This window comes from Microtus pennsylvanicus, chromosome 11 (assembly GCF_037038515.1).
Source record: "Microtus pennsylvanicus isolate mMicPen1 chromosome 11, mMicPen1.hap1, whole genome shotgun sequence".
Lineage (NCBI taxonomy): Eukaryota > Metazoa > Chordata > Mammalia > Rodentia > Cricetidae > Microtus > Microtus pennsylvanicus.
Genome location: NC_134589.1, coordinates 90335880 through 90350213, shown reverse-complemented (window position 1 = coordinate 90350213; position 14334 = coordinate 90335880). Strand labels below are relative to the sequence as shown.

Here is a 14334-nt window from a genome sequence, read left to right as displayed (position 1 = left end):
CTGCCATTCTTGAGGGCCTCACAACATCTGTGGCTAGTTCTTATATAATGGGACTTGATATTTTTGGAACCACGGTGAGTCCCCACTCTGGCTCTGAGCTGCCTCTGAGAGCCTCTATGGAGGGGACAGTGGGGTATCCTGACCCTCCTATGCTGACAGCAAGGACGCAGTAGGGAGCCAGTTACTGACAAATTCTCAGGTTTAGAATTCTTTGGCATCTTTGTTTCGGCCACAAGAAGGGTGGAAGAGATTGTGTCTGTGGCAGAACCGGGGTCATTTTAATGGGACACTGTAAACTGTAAAGTGAGAGTGCCCTGAGTTTGGCAGCACTGTTGGCTTCTACCTACTGTGTGCCTGTGAGGTCGTCACTGGCTCCAAACCACAAATGCCCACGGATGCTGGCTGATGGTGTCTCCTTGGGGCACATTCTCCTAGCCGTGAAGGGTTGGGCCCGGAATAGAATCCAGGTGATCTCGGGTTCCTGCCAGGAACACAGAGCTTCCAGAATCAGGCTAGTTAGGTGTCCCTTTGGCCCTAAAAGGGCAAATTCCATTGTAGAGTTGGGAGTCGGGCAGGCACATGGTCTATCCCTTGGGTCTCGGCCCTTCAACCACCCAAACACTCCAGTAGCCAGAGCTACAGGAAAGTGTTGTCTAATTGGTCCACAAACAGGAGAGCTTGGCTTGGCCCACTGTGGGCTCCAGGCAACGTCTGTTCTTGGATTTGACAGCAAAGTTAGTCACAGCAGCCACAGTCCTGGGTTGTGGGTGTCCCTGACCAGCACTGGGCTCTTAAACCTAGGTTGCTCACTGAAGCCGCAAGGAGGCCCTTGCAGGATGCCCTGGGCAATTTCTGCAGGATGCACTGTCTGGGGCTGGACAGTGCATACTTAGCAGAGGACCCTTAGGCCTGGAGCTCTTTGTGACATGTGTTGGGTATGGCTGTGTGTTCCCAGCGTGGGGGAGTTGCTCCACTGGAGTCTCAGAGTTAACTAGATGGATGGTGGATTCTTTCACCCATAAGACACAGGCTGCATCCGGGATATCTGACACTTCTGTCTCTTCCCAACATTCCTGGTGATGCTGCTGCAAACAGGTGGTGACACCCATGTAACCCTGCTAGTGAAGGACTCCAGGTCTCCCCTCCCATCCTTCCTGAGGTCATATGCCACTTCCTCCCAGCTCTTCCTCCAAGCAGTGACCAAGCCAAAGCCCCCTACCCACTTCCTGGGGCTTGAGGATAAAGGGGCTGAGAGGCCTAAGCAGGAGGACGTTGTGGAGACCGGGCATGGTAAGGGCACCATCCTCTCCTTTCCCAGATACCTTCACTGACTTTGGATTTCCATGCTCTCCATCCCAACCTAGGCAATCCCAGTCCCCTCCACACCTCTCCATGCTCCTGTTCTTGCCCCAAATTGCTCAAGTCCTCTCCACCCTGACCCAGACTACTTCCAGGCCCCTCCAACTACTGGCCCCTGTGCTTCTCTCTACAGATGTGGAGCTTGCTGTGCCTGACCCTCCTCTTTGTTGGGTGTACCACTGCTGGAACCCCAGGTGAGTCCTTATCCATAGCACTTCTTCCATTCTATAGAGCCTCCAATAAACCTTGTCCCCAGGACTCTGGGGGGCATGCGTATGGCCTGCTCTATCCTAGTGTAGGCGGTAGGTTGGGCACTGGTCTCCTGACATTCTACTTGTTGCTTGCAGAACCTGTGTCTGAGGATGTACTGGTGGGCATCGTGGGGGGTAACAGCGCCCCACAGGGGAAGTGGCCATGGCAGGTCAGCCTAAGGGTCTACAACTACTACACGGCCTCCTGGATGCACATCTGTGGGGGCTCCATCATTCACCCACAGTGGGTGCTGACTGCTGCCCACTGCATTCGCAAGTGAGTTCCTTTGCCATCCAGTGCTGGGTAGGATGAGGGGTAAATCGGAAGGGCGGGGCCAACGCCCCCACCAGACTAGAATATGTCGTCACAGCTTTTTTCTGCCCTCAGGAGAGATGCTGACCCTTCATCCTTCCGGATCCATGCTGGGGATGTCTACCTCTATGGGGGCAAGGAGCTGCTGAGAGTGAGCCAGGTCATCATGCACCGGGACTATGTCGATGCTGGCCTGGGTTCAGATGTGGCTCTGCTCCGGCTGGAGAAACCCCTGGACTGCTCTGCCAACATCAAGCCTGTCAGACTGACCTCTGGGTCTCTCGAGATCAACGAGAAGGATGAGTGCTGGGTGACTGGCTGGGGTACAGTGAGCATGTACGGTAAGTATTGGGGAAGGATGTGAGCTGTGGGAACAAACTTGCCATCTGAGGATTCCTTGTGGGTGGTACCAAGGTCCTGGGAGTAGGACCCAAAGAGGAAAGAGAGAGTTGCAGACCCAACATGGACTAATCTAGCTACACCTCCAAGTTACTCCAGATATCCGTCGGAGTCTCTGCATCTGAGGCCAATGACACAGTTGGGTCCAGAAATCAAGATTCTGAGATGGAAGGAATGGTTCTTATTTTCCAACTAATAATAAAGTATTTTGGAGAAAATGTCAGCAAACAAACCCTTTTGTTTGGCCCTTGACAGACAAGTGGACAGAATCCATGTGTCCAAGCAGTTATGGGTGAACATGGCCCCTTCGGGCTGGCATCCACACATTCTTTTCCACAAAGGAGAGACTGACGCTTGTAGAGGCCTTAGACAGGGATGGAGCTACACTGGAGAGAGGCCTCCCCTCGACCCCCAGGTGGAGCAGTAGGGTCGTGGGATGGCTAGGGGAATCTATGCACCAACTGGTCCCACGTCTCTTCTCCCCAGCACCACTGCCTCCTCCCTACCGCCTGCAACAGGTGCAGGTGAAGATAGTGGACAATGACCTTTGTGAGGAGCTCTACCACAAAGCCTCTGGCCACCGCAATCGTGATCGGAGAATCATCCTACAGGACATGTTATGCGCAGGCAGCGAGGGCCGAGACTCCTGCTATGTGAGTCCCATCCACCTCCCCATCTCTGTCCTCATTCCCACGTCAGAGCCAATAACCATCAATGCTTCTTTTTCTCCCAGGGTGACTCAGGTGGCCCCCTGGTCTGCAGGGTGGCAGGCTCCTGGAACTTGGTGGGAGTGGTGAGCTGGGGCTATGGCTGTGCCCTGAGAGACATCCCTGGGGTCTATGCCCGCGTGCAGTCCTTCCTGCCCTGGATCACTGGTCAGATAAAGAAGTTCTCCTAAGACCAGCTGCTGGCCTCATGCTGGTCAGCCGACGACGGCTCGGCTTTCGTCATGATTCCTGGATGGCCGTGCAGGGCTTAGGCTCTGGAGCGCTGGTGCCCAGTGCGCTGAGCACTAGCTACTGAAGGACTATTTTCTGGCTTCTTTAATAAAAATGTGTTGCACATTCACGTTTGAGTTTTTGTGTGAATACAAATCTGTTTTTTCTCTAGTGGAAACACCTATAGATGCTGTTTTAATGGTTTTCTAGACAAGTAAGCAAGGGCCGAAGTCACCAGACATGGGGCCCAGGCAGTCTGCACGTGTTCCCCAGGCACCCTGAACGGTTATCAGGCTGATTCTTGTCTCTCAAGCACCTAGCATCCCTATAGCATCCTAGAACCTGGATATGATAACATTGTGCAGTGATAGGAAGGGTGACAATCCCAGGTGTCCAGCCTTGGGACAATGATTCTCTGACCATTAGCAACGTCACTCTAGGGCCAGGAGACTGCTGCAATGCTGATGTCCTTTCTGTACCTCATTTGTTTTTTTTTTTACCCCAAGACTCTGTAGACTCAGTTATCCAGTGTGGCTAAGGTTATCTGAGTGGCTTGGGCTGTTGCCTTGAACTACACACAGTGGCAGCTATCTAATATCCGGAGTAAGGATGAAGGCCAGCAGCTACACAGCCTCCCTCACAGAGCGATTCTGACCCTGGGTACATGGTGGGTGGGCGTTGGCAGAGAGGGGCTGACTAACTCTATTCACCAGAAGCAGCAGGAGAAGGAAGGTGGGAAGTGTCAACCTCAGACTAAGACAGGGATGTCCCTTCTCCAGAGGCTCCACCCAGGAGCTGGTAACCTGCAGAGGTCAGCCAGGTGCATAGCAGTGAGCTGCACTGGCCTTTGTGACTTGTAGGAGATGGGAGGGGCCCGATGAGTGCTATACTCTATGAGCTTCACCTTAAGGGGTCAGGGGCTGAGAGGGGATGGAAGAGGCTCTGACTGGGGTTCTGCTGAGTCTGGAGGGGCAATCAGGATTGCAGGGAAGATCGTAGGGTCCTGTGGGTCTCCCAGCTGGCTAAGCAGGGGCCTCAAGGCAGGGCAGGTTTGACCTCTGTTCTTCTGAAGGGAAGCAGGTGTCTTAGCATGGTTTCCTTCCCTTTCCTGCCTGTAGCTGAGCAGGGCAATGAGAGAGGGGACTGTCCAGGGGGGCGGCAGTCATCTGATTCCCATGGCTCCCACAGGCATCTGGACAGTGCCGCTGTCCTCAAAGGTACCACATGCTCTCTAACACACACACACACACACACACACACACACACACACACACACACACACACACAGGCCCCAATTTATCCAGCACATCCCATCAAGAGCAAGACCCGCCCTGTGCTTCCAATACCTCTCCAGGACAGGGAGGGTGGAAGGAAAAGGCTTTTCTGTAGCACACAACTTGGGTGACATTGCTTCAGGATCAGATGGCAAAGGGCAGAAGAACATGGAGTTTCTGACTATGGCTATTCCATGGCTCCCAGGATGCTGGAGTTGGGTTGACCCGGTTCTTTCTCTTCTAACTCCTCCTTCCTGGGGGTAAGCAGGGGGTCCTCAGGGTGGTGGGGCAATGGGCACCGCTCCTCCGACTGAAGCAGTCAGATTCCCCACAGCCTGTGCTCGAGACCCTTCCTGTGCTACCCTAATGACCTTTTATTTTCTGCCGGTGACATGGTGGGAGCCAGGGCTAGGGAAGTGTGGTCAGTGGGCTGTTTGAGTCCACTGTGCTCAGCTGTGCTCCATGTGGTACTGGATGCCCATGCCTGCTGTGAAGCATTCTGTGTGGCTTACAGGATGCTAAGATCTAGAACAGGAGAGCCAATACTTGTCAACACTTCCAGGTGCCAGTCAATATACCAAAGGTGTCCTTCTGCTCTTCAGAAGAACATGTTAGTGTAAGTGCCCCTAGTCTACCTATCAGGGTACAGAAATATTCCCTCAGTCTCTGGCCAAAAACTAGTGGTCACAAGTGAGCATGTGTGTGTGCGTGTGTGCATGTGTGTATGCATGCATGTGTATGTGTTTGTGCTTTGTGCATGTGTGCATGTGTGTGCGTGCATGTGTGTGTGCCTGGATGCGTGTGTGTGTCTGTCTGTCTGTCTTGGGGGGAAGGGTGCATATATGGAGATCAGAGGACAGCTGTAGGAATCAGCTCCCTTCTCCTACCACGTGACTCTCAAGGATGGAGCTCAGGTTGTCAGGGTTAGTAGCTCTTGTACCTGCTGGGAATCATCACACCTGCCTCCAGCCCCAGACAAGATCTTTTTATTTGTTTTTTTCTTCTTCTGAGACAGGGTTTCTCTGTGTAATCCTGGCTGTCCTGGAACTCACTTTGTAGACTGGCTGGCCTTGAACTCACAGATCTGCCTGCCTCTGCCTCCCAAGTATTAGGATTAAAGGGTGCATCATGCCTGGCTCTGAGACAGGATCTTCCTATGTTTGTAGCCTTGGCTGGCCTGAAACTCACTGTGTAGGCTAGGTTGGCCTCAGACTTGTGCCTCAGTATCCACCATGATGCCTGGGATAGAGTATACGTCTCACTAATTTCCACTGAGTGACCTTTGCCTGGAGGCTCAGAAAGTTGATCCCACTTGATAGACTCTAAAGGTGGCGGGAGGGGTGGGGAAGGAACCCCACCTCACCTTCCTTTATAGGATGGCACCGACTTCCAGAGAATATACCCTGGTGATATTCCTGCTGTAACCACACTCTTACCCCTAGGAATTAGCTTCGTCTCCACATCCCTTACTGATGATGATATAGTAGCTTCCCCCTGCAAGGTCCTGACAGTCATCCATGGCAAATGAGGGTAGCAGGTCTGTGGAGGCACCCTCACCAGGCTGAGTGGGTGACATGCCTTCTTCTACATGTCCCAGGAAACCCTAGGTGTAATGTCCTCTGCTGGGGCATCTGGGGCTGAGGGTAGTTGGTGCCTGCAGGCCAGTGTCTAGGGAGGCACACACTTAGGTGGTTTGAAGTCTGAGAGCTGGGCTTGGTTTACACTCGTCCTTTCTCACAAATGGCTCCAGCCCTATCCTTATCTACAGGGAAGCAGATGAGTTTTCATTAATGGACATTGTTGATTTGGTGTTTTTTGTTTGTTTGTTTTTGTTCTTTCTGTTACAGTGCTGGGGGTTGAAGCCAGAGTCTTGGGCTGACAAGGACTCTGGCACTGAGTCATGTCCCCGGTTGGACATCGCTGCTTTTTTAAAAAGCAAAATGCTCTCTAAAAGATGAGACAATTAAATGTAAAAGACAAGAAAATTAAATGGAGAAAATCATAATTGAATGTTGCTGCAGTCTGCACAGAGATGTTTCAGCCAAGCCTGGCCTTTCTCAGGGCAGAGCCCACTGTGTCCTGACGCCTTTGACAGGTGCTTCTGTGAACACACAGCTGGCTGGTCTCTACTGAAATCTCGGCGTAAGTAAACCTTTTAGAATTCTATTAGTGTCAGAACCCTTTCTGGAATGTTCTTGGTAAACCCGTTTTCAAAAAAACAATGACCAATAATAACTCCCAGGACATTACCTGGGGACACTCCTATGTCACACTCACTGGGCACAGCTCTTTCCTCCCAAGGCAGGGGAGATTGTCCCTGTACTCCAGATTAGGAGCGGAGGAGATAATGGTTTCCCTAGGGCCACACAACTCAGAAAACACAGGCTGAGGACCAAGCGCTGAGAGTGTCAACCCTGGACCTTTCCCCTGCTCACCTCTGAGCCTGATGCCATGAGAAGAGAACAGGGCAAGTGTGGCTCTGGGCACTGAAGACAAGTCAGTACATTGAGACCAGCTTTGTGAGGTAGAGCTGTCAAGACCCCAGGCTTTTTCCTGACGCTAGCTCATCTCAATCCCAGGGACATTCTGTTCTGTTCCCGACTCCCAGGCTAACGTCCCATCTGTTCAAGGCTCAGACTGAACATCCATTAAGGCAGCCTCCAATACTAGTCAGGGGTGTTCTGACATGCTGCTTCACAGCCAGGGTCCCTCACCAGTGACTGAAATTGTTTCTGCTCCCTCAACATCAACCTGAGAATGCTGGGAACTGGCCAGCATCACATGTGACTGAGCAAATATTGATGTGGAGTCCCCTCTGTGTGCTGTGATTACCATTAGTGAATAAAGAAACTGCCTTGGCCTGTTGATAGGGCAGAACTTAGGTAGGCCGGGAAAACTGGACTGAATGCTGGGAGAAGAAAGGCAGAGAGGGAGACGCTACGGATCCGCTGCCAGAGATAGATGTGCTGAGACTTTGCTGGTAGGCCACAGTCTTGTGGTGATACACAGATGAACAGAAATGGGTTAAATTAATATTTAAGAGTTAGCCAGTAAGAAACTAGAGCTAATGGGCCAAGCAGTGATTTAATTAATACAGTTTCTGTGTGCTTATTTCGGGTCTTAGCTAGCCAGGCAACAAAGAGGCCCTCCTGTAACAAAATCTAATCATGTGGACAATGTATATTTCTTCCTGGATCACTCAGAACTCAAGAGGAGGACTTTTGGGGTCTTGCAAAAGTACTGTCCCTAACCCAGGAGCTGGCTCAACAATAATCCATGTTCCCCTTGAGCATAGGCTGGGATATATTTGGAGACATTGGAAAACCTTGCCTGAGCCTCTGATCAGCCTGTAGTTTAAGTGTCCTGACAACTCCAGTCATTTTACTCCAAGACAATGATGGCCCAGCGCCTCTTGCAACACCAGCCCTGAGCAACCACATCCTTCACCTAACGGCATCCCCGAACCCAGAACTTGGACAGGACCTCTCATGGGTTAGGTTGTGGCTCCTGAGCTAACGGCTACCTGACCCAGATCCTGGGCTCCCTAGTTCTCTCTGATCCTATCGCTGGATGTGCTCATTCATGGTGGCCTGGTCCCATCTCTATCAGGGCGGCCAGGTATCCTGTCTCCAGGTCTTGTTGCCTAACAGTGACAGCAGGACCACTCATGGGGGCCTCAGGTGATCTTACCCAGATAAGGCACCCTGGGCTTGCAACAGCCACAGGAAGCAGGAAATGGTTTTCCTTGAATGGTTTTGCTAGGCTCCTTGGGAGACGTAAAGGGGCCAACCCTGAACTCACCTGCTGTCTGTACTCCCATGCAACTGCAAAAACAAGCATCTCTTGTCTAGGATAACCTACTTCTCCCTCTTTTGCCATTCCCAGTCTTACTTTGTTTTGTTGTTTGAGACAGGGTCCCACTGTGTAGCCTTGACTAGCCTGGAGCTCATGATTTAGACAGACTGGCTTTAAACTCAGAGATCCACATGTTCTCTCTTTCTGTTGGAATAAAAGGTGTGTGCCACCACATCTGGCTAGCTGTTTCCAGTCTTGATGGTCCATGCAGGTTTCGAGGCTATACCACAGCTAGACTTCCTTTCAGACTGCGATTCCCACCTCACAGTCCCCCCACCCCTTGCTACAGTGCAAGGGTCCCAGGGCCAAGCACTCTATGCCCTGATGCTAGGCTTACATGATTCTCCCAAAGTACCCTAACCCATTATGGGGCCGCCGGACTCACACTGTCCCCATGCACAGGTTCTCTGTACACTTAGTCCAAGCACTCAGGACTTGATCTCACTGTATGAGGACCTAGGTCAGATATGCATCTCCCTTGCTTCCTCCATACTCCCCAGAGAGAGCCAGCCCCGAACAACCGGGTGTGATATTCCATCAGTACTACCTGAAACCTAAAGCCACTTTCTCAGAGCTTGGAGACCTCAGGTTCTGAGCAGGGATGGTCATTGCTTTCTGCGACACCTTGGGAAAAGAACAGGAACATGTTTCCAGTGACTGATGGGACCCTTTCTTTTTTTTTCTTTTTCTTTTGGTTTTTCGAGACAGGGTTTCTCTGTGGCTTTGGAGCCTGTCCTGGAACTAGCACTGTAGACCAGGCTGGTCTCGAACTCACAGAGATCCGCCTGCCTCTGCCTCCCGAGTGCTGGGATTAAAGGCGTGCGCCACCATCGCCCAGCTGATGGGACCCTTTCTGAAAGATGGTATCATGGTGGCTGAAAAAGAGGAGGTTGCCACGGGGCTGGTGAGCCCACAAAGGAGCCTCATTCTTCTGGGTAGTGTGAGTGAAGGGACAGAACCATGGCAAGCCTAGGAATCTGACCTGAGTATGGGAGATAGGCCCCTTAGGTTCCCACATGGAGCCTTGAACTGTCCCCAGTGTTCCAAAGCTAGGAACTTTGTAGGTAAAAGAACTGCTCTGCAGAGGGCCAGGCTGTAGTGGTGCACACCTTTAATCGCAGCACTCAGGAGGCAGAGGTATGCGGGTCTCTGAATTTGAAGCCAGCCTGGTCTACAGAGCGAGTTCCAGAACAGCCAGGGGATACACAGAGAAACCCTGTCTCACCGTCCCCTCCCTGCCTCCAGAAGGAAAGAACTGCCAGAGGCTGGAAATGGGTAGATTACTTGCCTAAAATGTCCCAGCAATGCATAAAACCAGGCATGGTTGGCACACAACTGTAATCCCAGTACTTGGGAGCTAGAGAGGTAAAGGCAGGAGAATCAGAAGTTCAAGGTTATCCAAGGCTACATACTGAGCCCGAGGCCATCTTGGACTACATGAGACTGACCCACATCTCCCGCACACACAGAATTATCAGCCACAAATTGGGAGAGAGCTCTGCCAGAGCCCATGGTGGTTCCAGGGCATGTCTGATGCTAAGATTTGTGGAGGAGAAACTCAAGACGGAGCTGCTGTCGGCAAGGATGTGGAGTGTGCGAGCTGCTGGCTCCCACACTGCTTTGGTATCTTTGGGCTTCACACTCCCACAGCTGCTACAAAGAATGGGTCCTGGGTTCCATGCTGTAAACTCTGCCTGTTAGTGTTCTTGGTGGCAAGGTTTTCAGCTATTCAGGGTAGTTTTTGTGAAGTGTATTTGGGACCTATGTTCTAGACACTGTAGGCCCAAGGAGAGCCTTGGGCAGAAGCTTCCCTGTAATGTCGATAGCATGATTATACGCACTTGGCATGGGGGGGGCTGGTTAACCCGGGTCTGAGTGTCACCTACACAGCTGAGGAGGGTTATATTCCCTGGACCCTCATGTTGCAAGTTGGGGTGAAGTAGGCACTCCTCCTCCAAACTTCCCCATTGTGTTGCTTTGAGCAGACGGTGACACCCTTATGACTGTTATTCTGGGTGCCTGGACCCAGGGAAGGACATAGTTCCCAACAGTCCCTGCCTGAGGTTAAAGGCCACTTCCTTCCAGCCCCTCCTTGGAGCAGAGGTCTGACCAACGCTCCTGCCCACTTCCTGGGGCTTGAGAATAAAGGGGCCGAGAAGCCTTGGCAGTTGGGAGCTCCCGAGACCTGGCATAGTAAGGGCATCAGCCTCCTCCCTTCCAGATGCTCATCTCTGGGTTCCAGTCTTCTCCATCACAGGCAAGCCTGGCTTCCTTCATGCCCTTCCATGCTTCTGTCTTCTCCCAGATCCATGCAGGGGCTCCAGATCTCTCCAGCCTGATGGAAGCCACCCCGTTCACGTACTCTCTCTGTCTCTGTACAGATGTGGCGCCTGCTGTGTCTGACCCTCCTCTTTGTTGGGTGTACCGCTGCTGGAACCCCAGGTGAGTTCTAACCCATGAAACCCATTCCTTCTACACTGGCTACATAAAACCTAGTCCCCAGAGTGCTGGGGACACAAGTGTGACCTGCTCTGTCCTAGTGTAGGCGGCAGGTTGGGCACGGTATCCTGACATTCTACTTGTTGCTTGCAGAACCTGTGTCTGAGGATGTACTGGTGGGCATCGTGGGGGGTAACAGTGCCCCACAGGGGAAGTGGCCATGGCAGGTCAGCCTAAGGGTCTACAACTACTACACGGCCTCCTGGATGCACATCTGTGGGGGCTCCATCATTCACCCACAGTGGGTGCTGACTGCTGCCCACTGCATTCGCAAGTGAGTTCCTTTGCCATCCAGTGCTGGGTAGGATGAGGGGTAAATCGGAAGGGCGGGGCCAACGCCCCCACCAGACTAGAATATGTCGTCACAGCTTCTTTCTGCCCTCAGGAGAGATGCTGACCCTTCATCCTTCCGGATCCATGCTGGGGATGTCTACCTCTATGGGGGCAAGGAGCTGCTGAGAGTGAGCCAGGTCATCATGCACCGGGACTATGTCCATGCTGGCCTGGGTTCAGATGTGGCTCTGCTCCGGCTGGAGAAACCCCTGGACTGCTCTGCCAACATCAAGCCTGTCAAACTGACCTCTGGGTCTCTCGAGGTCAACTCGAGGTACCCATGCTGGGTGACTGGCTGGGGCATGGCCCACATGTTCGGTATGTATCAAGGAAAGGTTTGGGCTGTGGGAACACACTTGCCATCTGAGGATCCCGGGTGGGTGGCACTGGGGTCCTAGGAAGCAGGATGCAGGAGGGAAAAGGGAGGTACTGACGAATACAGAGTGCCTCAGGATGTTTCCGCCAGACACTTTAGATGTTCATCAGAGCTCTGCACCTGAGGCCAATGGCGTGGCTGAGCCCAGAACCCAAGACTCTGAGGGGGAAAGTCCCTCCTCCTTCCTGTCCCCCATTCTCCTTCTTCTTGGGAATACTCTTTGGTCCTTGAACTATAGGCAGACAGATTTTTGTTGCATTATTTTTGTATCTATTTGGGGACATGTGTGTCACGGCACTCATCTCGCAGGAATGTTTTCTCTTTCTGAGTCCCTGGGCTTGAACTCAGGTCTTCAGAATTGACAGCAAGCACTTCTACCTGCTGAGCCATCTCGCCAGCCCCTATAAGCAGACAGAATCCATCTTTAGCCTCCTAGGTATTAGAGTTGGACATGGATCTCACAGATTGGTGTCTCCCACACACACTGTTCCAGGGATGGATTTGGGTAGGGATAGAGCTATTCTCAGCTCCCAGGAGGAAAGGCAGGGTAGTGGACAGGTAGGAGGTATGCGCCACCAGCCTGGCTTCCTCTCTCCCCAGCACCACTGCCACCTCCCTACCGCCTGCAGCAGGTTCGGGTGAAGATAGTGGACAATGCCGTCTGTGAGCAGTTATACCACAATGCCACCAGGCACTGGAACCATAACTATAAATTCATCCAGGATGATATGCTGTGTGCTGGCAGCGAAGGCCGTGGGGCCTGCTATGTGAGTCTCATCAACCTCCCCCTTCCTGTTCCCATACCCACTCCAAGGTCAGTACTTACTGAGGCTTCTTCCTCTTCTAGGGTGACTCAGGTGGCCCCCTGGTCTGCAGGGTGGCAGGCTCCTGGAACTTGGTGGGAGTGGTGAGCTGGGGCTATGGCTGTGCCCTGAGAGACATCCCTGGGGTCTATGCCCGCGTGCAGTCCTTCCTGCCCTGGATCACTGGTCAGATGAAGTTGTTCTCTTGAGCTCAGCTGCCAGCCTCCTACTGATCAACAGATGAGTTGGCTAACCCTCTCAGAATCCACTGCTTCAGCCTTTGTGTGGTCTCCTGAACCTGTCCAGTCCCCTGGCCTTCTGGGAATCTGGACATCCCTGACCCAGGGAAGAAAGCATGGAGGATGGTTGGCTGGGGTGGGTGCTCTCAGCTCAAGGGAGAGAGGAGTGGGATTTGCTAGGCATGTAGCTATTGAACTTTTGGCTGGTCTTAATAAAGGTTTTGCACACATTTAAGCTCAGGATTTTGTGTGAGTTTGCATCTCCTCTTCTTTGGAAAAGAGGCCTACAGATGTTGTTTACTATATGTTGACAGAATCATCTGCCCACGCTGCTAAACCTGTTTGTGCTGTGTCCTTGTCCTGGCCGGGTAGTTAGACAGTCACTGTTGGGCCTCAATATCTTGGCATCCCAAGAATGGGTGGTTACACTGTGCACAAAGAGTTTGGGCCGGGGGAGATCTTCAGCCCGACAAAAGACTTCAGCCATCACCAGTGGCACAATGTCCCTGGGATCAGGGGACTCACAGGAAGTCCTCATCCTTCATCCCCATGTTCATTCTATGCTGGGACTCTGTAGATTCAGGTACTCAGACCGTATGGATATATGGATACGGTCACCTGAGGAAGATGGAGCTGGGAAGTAAGCCCTGGCCTCAGCACCCTTCCGCCAGAGCCCCAGGCCCAGCAAGCAGGTGTCTGAGCGGCCTAATGAGGGGTCAGCAAGCCAGGATGGGGCTGGCGCAACTAGTCTCATCTAGAGCAGAGTCTGAGCGTCCCAAGGAGGATGCCCACAGGCATGGGGCAGTGAGCTGGGTGTCAGGTCTGTGGTACATAGGGGACAGGGTCATAGCCTGGTTGGGACTAATCCAAGACTAAGAGAGATGAATGAGGGCTGCAGGGGCGTGAGAAGAGACCCAGTCAGAGTTCACCTGAGAGATGAGAAAGAGGGGAGATTGCAAGGGTGGTCTCGCCCCTACCACATACACCTTTCGGTATCTTACTGAGGAGGGTGGTAGGGGTGGGCTGTGCTCAAAGGTGACCGGGAACCAGCCAGTTCTGTGGCCTGCTGTGGGCCCCGAATATCAGCAAACAGCCACCTGTGTCCACCCCTGCACCAGCTCCCAGTTCTCTAGCAGAGACCCTCCCCGGGATCACTGTAGCTTCTCTGTCCCACACTCAGGACCTGCACTCCTGGGACTGAGGGAGGCGAAGGGGAGGTGAGCCCTGCTACCCGTGCACACCTGTCTCTGCCATGTGTGACTTGGACATGGCTCTAAGGAGAGAACAAGAGAAGAAAAGGCAGCTTTTGCTGAAAGCCGGAAACTGGACAAGCTACCGTGGGCTGCAGAGTAAATCCTTGGAAAACACTCTTAGCTGTGCACCAGAGAGCCTCCAGGTGGTGCTGCAGGGTGTGAGGCGGCCACTGTAGTTTGGGGTGCCTGTCAGGTGTGCAAGGGACCTGGCCATCAGGCAGAAGCCCAAGCCTGTTTGTGCTCCGCAGAGAGAGCAGCCTTCCCCACTCCTTCCAGGGTCGTTTTGTCTTTCAGTTTTCTTTCTTTTTTTTTTTTTTTGATTTTTCGAGACAGGGTTTCTCTGTAGCTTTTGGTTCCTGTCCTGGAACTAGCTCTTGTAGACCAGGCTGGCCTCGAACTCCCAGAGATCCGCCTGCCTCTGCCTCCCGAGTGCTGGGATTAA

The 14334-nt window shown here is 52.7% G+C and overlaps 2 protein-coding genes across 2 annotated transcripts; both read left to right on the top strand.

Moving 5' to 3' along the window:
* Nucleotides 1-1492: 1492 nt before the first annotated feature.
* LOC142859513 (serine protease 29-like) lies at nt 1493-3390 on the top strand. The gene is made up of 5 exons (XM_075989681.1): nt 1493-1553; nt 1707-1887; nt 1999-2264; nt 2809-2975; nt 3056-3390. Exons 1-5 carry the CDS (start codon nt 1493-1495, stop codon nt 3218-3220), a joined length of 840 nt encoding a protein of 279 aa, XP_075845796.1. The 3' UTR covers nt 3221-3390.
* Nucleotides 3391-10566: 7176 nt separating this feature from the next.
* Nucleotides 10567-12860, top strand: LOC142859512 (serine protease 29-like). Its single transcript, XM_075989680.1, has 6 exons — nt 10567-10646; nt 10771-10831; nt 10982-11162; nt 11274-11539; nt 12198-12364; nt 12445-12860. The coding sequence occupies exons 1-6, from the start codon at nt 10611-10613 to the stop codon at nt 12607-12609; spliced, it is 876 nt and encodes a 291-aa protein (XP_075845795.1). The 5' UTR covers nt 10567-10610; the 3' UTR covers nt 12610-12860.
* The last annotated feature ends 1474 nt before the right edge of the window (nt 12861-14334 follow it).

What these genes read in the sequence shown, in the direction of transcription:
- LOC142859513 (XM_075989681.1), top strand. Translation starts at nt 1,493, where the DNA reads ATGTGGAGCTTGCTGTGCCTGACCCTCCTCTTTGTTGGGTGTACCACT. An exon ending in GCTGCCCACTGCATTCGCAA is followed by an intron (nt 1,888 to 1,998) that starts GTGAGTTCCTTT and finishes TTCTGCCCTCAG; the next exon opens with GAGAGATGCTGACCCTTCAT. An exon ending in AGGGCCGAGACTCCTGCTAT is followed by an intron (nt 2,976 to 3,055) that starts GTGAGTCCCATC and finishes TTTTTCTCCCAG; the next exon opens with GGTGACTCAGGTGGCCCCCT.
- LOC142859512 (XM_075989680.1), top strand. Translation starts at nt 10,611, where the DNA reads ATGCTCATCTCTGGGTTCCAGTCTTCTCCATCACAG. An exon ending in TACCGCTGCTGGAACCCCAG is followed by an intron (nt 10,832 to 10,981) that starts GTGAGTTCTAAC and finishes TGTTGCTTGCAG; the next exon opens with AACCTGTGTCTGAGGATGTA. An exon ending in GGGCATGGCCCACATGTTCG is followed by an intron (nt 11,540 to 12,197) that starts GTATGTATCAAG and finishes CTCTCTCCCCAG; the next exon opens with CACCACTGCCACCTCCCTAC.